The 7,069-nt window shown below is 35.7% G+C and overlaps 1 protein-coding gene across 1 annotated transcript; it reads right to left on the reverse strand.

The window, feature by feature from the left end:
* Nucleotides 1–450: 450 nt before the first annotated feature.
* On the reverse strand, nt 451–6,087 carry trmo (tRNA methyltransferase O). Its single transcript, XM_042716298.1, has 6 exons — nt 5,833–6,087; nt 5,602–5,738; nt 4,161–4,335; nt 3,293–3,450; nt 1,736–2,284; nt 451–1,653 (listed from the first exon to the last, which is right to left on the reverse strand). Exons 1-6 carry the CDS (start codon nt 5,919–5,921, stop codon nt 1,442–1,444), a joined length of 1,320 nt encoding a protein of 439 aa, XP_042572232.1. The 5' UTR covers nt 5,922–6,087; the 3' UTR covers nt 451–1,441.
* Nucleotides 6,088–7,069: the final 982 nt, after the last annotated feature.

Here is a 7,069-nt window from a genome sequence, read left to right on the forward strand (position 1 = left end):
TTTTTTGGTTAATATCATGAAATGCATTAAACATTACATTACACCAGGCTTTCACTGTTGTAAAACATAACAATTGATACAACTGAAAAAAAAAAAAAAAAAAAAAAAAAAAAAAAAAAATTGTTAGCATGTTAATATGACCATTACATAATACCAGAGAACTTTAAACGTGAATGTGTTAAATTATTTAGATCTAAACTAAACTATTTTATTTTAAGGAGTTTGGATGACAAAAACATTTGGGAATCACTGCATCAATAAATTATGAACAATTTACGGCCATTGTGTAAATAATATGTAATAATGTAATCCATAAAAGTAAATGTAATCTCATTATAAGCATTTTAAAATGTAATGTCCTCTAATTAGGTACATAATTATTACACAAGTACATAGTACACAAGTACATAATATTTGGAATCTGTTTACATATAAGTTACTACTCAGCGCTGACAATGTAATTTGATGAGTTTATTTATCCGCATTTTAATATGTCTCTGGTTATAGAGCTTTTAGATCAGGTCAGGTAGAATCTGGAAACTCTGACACAGGTCATTTGCTGGCTTCCATGCCTGCAATACACTGTTTTTTTTTTCTACCAACTGGCCAGCCAGGGTGTCAAAATAATACTGGTTAAACTGGCAGTGGGTGAAATCACACAGACCAAAACAAAACCAGACTTTCTGACACAGAACAGACATTTCAAAGAACAATAAATGGCTGCAGCATTGTTTTGTAGAGGAACGTGTATGTGAGCTTAGCGTCTTAACTAAATACAGTATCAGCAAACATATCATGGTATTTTATGCTTTGGTAATGTCAAAAAAAATAAAAAATACATACGACACCTTTAATAAACCCAGCAGTTCACTGAGAACATTTAACAAATTAAAATGTAATAAATAATCATACACAAACTATGTGATTATACATTAAAAAAAAGAAAAAAGTAATTGTTGGAACTATGATTAGCAATACAGTTGCTTGCTAAGGATAGTATGTTAACATTTAGATCTATGCTGTGAACCATAAAAATATCTTAATGTATTTTGTATTGAAGGCTATAAAATTATATTTTTAGACTAAATTTAGTTAATCATTAATCAGTAACACAAATTAAGGCATAGTTCACCAAAATATGAAAATTACATCACTGACTTTATCTTCTGTAGAACACAAAAGCGGATATTTTAAAGAATGATGGTAACCAAATAATTTTGGTGACCACTGACTTCCACTGTATGGACAAAGAGAAAAAATATTCTATGGACATTTCTCTCAAAAAGTGTTACGTAGAAAATCAAGTCTTATGGGTTTGGAAATATATGAGGGTGAGTAATTTTTTTATAGGATTTACATTTTTAGGTGAACTATCTCTCTTAGTATTTATTCTTGAAAATGTGGGAATATGACAGAAATCTCAGACAACATTTGTAAATTCTTAACTCTGAATAGGTTTGACTCTCACAACCTCAGCAAAACCATCTCCAAACCAGCAGGTGATGTCAGCTGTATCCAGGGTGAAGAAGAACAGGCGGTCTTGACAACGCGTGCGGCGATATACTGATCTAGGGTCAGCTGACAGAATGCCTTTAATGGCTGCCACTGCTTCTTCTGGTCCTTTCAAGAACTGGAACTTTGGTCTTGTGTGGTCTATGAATCAAAAATCAATTAGAAATATTACAACTACCTTCATTAGAAAAAAAAAATCTTAGACATCAGAAAGATTGAATACCTGTACTGTCGCAGGGAACAAACTCTTTGAGCTCTTTCTCAGCACTGGCAGTAAACCGCACATCTAAGTTACTGACAGGAGGTGCCCTGACCCAGGCAGCGATAGTACTGTAGTCCTCACATCCAAATTTAAGACTGGATGAACTTAGCTGGTTGGTTGACAATGAAGTGCATTCAGAAGAATCTGTCTGTTTGTCTTCTGGACTTTCAGTGAAAAGCTGCTGTTGTCTGACATAGTTTTTAACCTCTGCTAACACATCAGTCACATCACTGGATCCAGACCTTTCTGACTGAGAGAAATCTGAAGGTCCAGCTGCACAATCTCTGAGCTCTGAGGAGGATTCAGATGATGTCACTGAGATGTTTGGTTCTTCGTCTAGACCCATCACTTGGGGCATCTGAGAGTCTGTGAATGGTGATGTTTGTCTATATTCACTGCTGGTATCATCTCTTCTTGTTTTTGGAGAATCGTAGTCTGGAATATATGGCTTGATGTCTAGCACAGGTGTTCCAGCAATAATATCAACGCCTGACAAGTGAAGTGTATCCCCTTGAAAATCAAATGATAAAGGATTACTACATCGGAGACAAATTGCAGAATAAAGTCATTATTTTTGTTTTCCCTGTGCACAAAAAGTATTCTCGTAGCTTCGTAAAATTACGGTTGAACCACTGATGTCACATGATTATTTTAACGATCTCATTTCTACGTTACTGAATCTTTGCTGTCTATGGTAGGGTCAGAGAGCTCTTCGAATGCATCAAAAATAAATTAATGCGTGTTCCGAAGATGAACGGAGGTCTTACAGGTTTGGATCGACATGAGAGTGAGTTATTAATGACAGAGTTTTAATTTTTGGGTGAACTATCCCTTTAAAGCTAAAGACAGTTAATTAAAAAAACAAAACAAAACAAAAAAGAATTTAAAAAAAAAAATGCTGAAAGCACATAGCAAAATTAATATAACTGACTTAAATTACTATAATTTAATATTTAATATAAATAAAAGCTAATTCACAATGTTAATAGGTAGTGTAGTAATATATAAATGTTTTTTAAATTACACTGCAAACAACACATCATAATCATCTAGTAGAGCAGTGGTTCTCAACCTTTTTGACTCCGAGGTCCCCCAGTGTCCACAACAATATTCAAAGACCCCATGACTTTTCCAGCTGTTGGTGGTTTACTACTTAAAGATAAGGTTAACAACTTTTTAAAATATTTTTTCTCACTATTTCCGAATGATAAAATAATTAAGAGCTAAGCATAACTGAAATGTGTAATCATCATAAAAATTCATGGAGTAGAGGTTATTATTATTATTTTTCATATGACTTTTCCAGTTCTAGAAGTCCCACTTTTAAAATTAGGCTACCTTTGCTCATATATTCAGGTAAGAAATAAACACAATTGTTGAATTAATTAAAATAATATTTCTATATTTAATTGTTTTGGCTTATTTTATTTAGGTTTTCTAAAACCTGCTAGTGGGTCCCGGCCCCCTGGTTGAGAACCGCTGTCCCAGAGGTCACTCGGTCTTGTAAGTATTTGGTACCTGTGATTCTTTCTAGCTTAGCCAAGGTCAGTCCCAAAGCATTAGGCCTGTGGGGGCTACGGGTGGAGTACACCCCCACCCTCTGGCCATTCAGACGGGGTGGCTTTACTTTGGCTTTGTAGCTCATTTGCCCATTCTTATGGAAGAGGAAAATGATCCTGAGAACGTGAAAGAAAAAGACAAAATAGTTCACTTCACACAAATGTATAAAGAACTTTCAATTGTCATTAATTAGGCCTGCTCACTCGTCAGACCTGTCTAGAAACATTACCAGGTATCCATTAAACTTACTTCTTGTAATGGTTTAAACCCATTCTTATTTGATTTAGCATGATCAACAGTCCCAAGTGCTAAACTGCTATTTATCTCAAATAAACAAGTCTCTCTATTGTCTTAACTGTCTGCCGTTTTCCAGGACTTGTGAACATTATGCTTTTCTATAGGGTCGCAATTGTACAAGATTTTCATGGTATGGCAACTAAGAAAATATCATGGATTGACAGTATATAAAATTAACATAGTTCTAAGAACTACGTACATAAAAGTTACAATGACTTTTAACTAAAAAGTAATAAAAAATTTAATCTGTATATCTTCCACTTAGGTGAAAAGAAAATGAGCAAAAAAGTTAGGGTACATAATCTTCAAAAATGTGATCTCTGCAGTCACATATTCATTCAGGAATTTTGTGAGGAGAAAGATTTTCCAATGCATATTTCAAAACAATTAAATTAAATTAAATTATTGTATCAGCATGTATTTCTTGAGTTTTGTATGTAGTGAAAGTTGACAAATCTGACAGGAAGTCAAGGAGGAATGGAGATGTGCAGCACACGCAAATGAGTTTCTCCATCCATTTGCTGCATACCAGATATGGGAGTATTGTTCCAGGCCAACCAAAGAATGCTCAGGGTTATTGAAGACTGAGGGTTCAATCTTTAAGCTGGCCCGAGAAGAACTGCATATGGTGGGTTGTCGTGGAGTGCCATTTTTGACTGTGAAACATGAGCTGATGTATCCAATCGGTACTGTCTGAATACGTCCTGAGACCGTAAAAACAGAAAAATACAGTTTATTTGACATAGAAACTAAGCTGTGACCAAGAAGTCCTAGTTAGATTAAGGGTCATATGATGCTGCTAAAAAGAAGATTATTTTGTGTATTAGGTGTAATGAAATGTGTTTATGCAGTTTAAGGTTAAAAAAAACATTATTTTCCAGATATTGTACATTATTGTTTCTCCTCTATGCCCCGCGGTCTGAAACGCGTCGATTTTCACAAAGCTCATCTCTCTGAAAAGCGAAGTGTGCTGTGATTGGCCAGCTATCCAGCGCGTTGTGATTGGCCGAATGCCTCAAGTGTGTGATGGAATTGTTACGCCTCTTAACATATTGTGATGCCTTGTCCGGCCGGAGCGACGAGACATAAACATAAAACCCATTATAAACGTGTTATAAACATGATTTCTAGTCGTGTCTTCTTTTGGAAGGCAAAAACAAAGTAGTTTCGCCTTCTCAAATAAACAGTATCACACACCGCGGCCTTGAGTGAGCAGAGGTGGTCGGCTTGAGAACGGTGCGGCAGGCAGATTCTACGAAGGAGAGTACCTTGGTCTTGAAGCAACCACATGTGACGACCCCGGGCTGGACTCCGCTTCGTCCACAGTGAAAGCTGATTCAACGATCCACAGCGCAAAGTTGATGTATTTCCTCAGCAACCAGCACGGATCAGCTCAAGGCATGACGAAGCGGATATCGTCCTCTTTTGGAAGGCCAAACAAAGTAGTTTCGCTTTCACAACGAAACACACAGCGTCTATACAAAACGGTGGCGGCAACAACAATACTACAACGAGAATAAAAGATACGCCTTCTTTCTTTGCGTGAACATCTGAGCGGCGTTATGCAAATCTTCCCACATACTGACGTAGAGATGTGAGGGCGTGTTAGAACCAGCTGCTTTAGGGGGGCGTGGACAAGTCTTAACTTTTATAAACAATATCTCTTTGGATTTGAGACTTTAGTCTTTGCAACTTCACAGATCTTATTTATTCACCTAGAGCTTGTAACACTCCAAAGAGAAAGGAAAATTTGAAATCGCATCATATGACCCCTTTAACATGGCAATGATAACATCTGGATCCAAAGACAGGATCTCACTGACAGCCATTTAAGTTAGTTGATACATTCAAAGAGTTTTCTCAAATGATGACAAGGTACACATTTACAACAACCTAAATGTGGTCTACTAACGTAGACTGCAGAATCAAAAGTGAAAGTGGGTTAATATGTGGTATTAAATGTATTTTACCTTGCTCTAATTGACTGATTTCAGTAGAGCTTTTGCTCACTGATTGTGATCTGTCTTCGTGTTTACAGTCTGTCAGCATGGACTGAAGTGATGACATCTGCTTCTTATGTGCTCGTATGGTTCCATCCATCTGCTGTCTGTGTTTGATCAACAGACCAATCAATGAATAGAGGAATCTTCTTTTCAGGATAATCATATCTCATATAACGCAATCATGATTTAAGAACCTACCTGAGATTTTTTATCTCTCTTCTCATAACTGACGCCTGCTGTGTGAGTTTTCTGACTGGTTCAGCACAACTACATACTGGAGGCGACATATTAGTGATAGCTGAAAACCGTATATACTTTCGAAAATATTTTATACTACGGTAAACTGGTTTGTTTGTTCTATCAGCCGCTCTGCGCCACACTGCAGGACGAGCACGTGTTTTGTTTTTGCGAGGAACACGTTGGACAACCAACAACTTTCGCAGAGTGCTGCTTCTTCTTTAGGGTACTGGAAAATAGAGCACCGCGGTGACATACCGCCACCCACTGTTTACTGCGCATACAACACAGCCCATATTATATATAAAATTGTACAAAAAATAAAATAAAAATAATAATAATAATAAAAAAAATCTTATTTAGGTTTTCTTTCCTTTCACACATATTTCTTTAAAAAATAATGGTTGAGCAATATTGTTAATTTAAATAATGATTAAGTTATGCATTGTAAGGTGCAAGGAAAATATTTTAGTACTTCATACTTTTGAATATTAATTTAGTCAATACAATTCACTGTTGTCATATTAGAACATCAATTTTAGCTCTACTAAAATAAACCTGCACATGTTTGTTTGTTTGTTTGTTTGTTTGTTTTATCACTCTCTGTGACCACATTTACATAAGTATGTTCAGCCTTGAAATGCTAATTGGATGGTTTTGTAAAAAGGCCTGTTCACCTTACGTAATCTGTGAACATGCCTTGAAGTACAACTTCTTGTTTTACTGGACTGGATAAATCAATAGTAAAAGTATATATATTAAGGTACCATTGAATGTGTTGATAATATTGTATTTTGATTAAATTAATTTGATTTTACAGAACTGTTATGCCTGTGAACCTTGCATATTACATATTACATGGATGAATAGAAACATACTGTTTTTGATTATTCACAAGTTTTAAATGTCTTTAAATGTCACTGCAGACCTGGTAGGATAGTAAAGGATACACCAACACTCTTTGCAGCAAGTGCAATGTCCACCTCTGCCTCTTGGAGGACTGCCTCTGGGACTATCATATCTGAACATGGTTATGAACAGAACTAAACATAGTCAATTCCAAAGTTTTTATTCAGGTCATCAGATTTTGGAAGTACAATCTAAAAATACATATAAATACTTCAAATCATTTAATGCACAGCTAGCCGTTGATTATCCCTTACTTAATTAATTAACGCTTTGAGTTGGGTGGTTGTTT

Source organism: Cyprinus carpio, chromosome B1 (assembly GCF_018340385.1).
Source record: "Cyprinus carpio isolate SPL01 chromosome B1, ASM1834038v1, whole genome shotgun sequence".
Taxonomy (NCBI): Eukaryota; Metazoa; Chordata; class Actinopteri; order Cypriniformes; family Cyprinidae; genus Cyprinus; species Cyprinus carpio.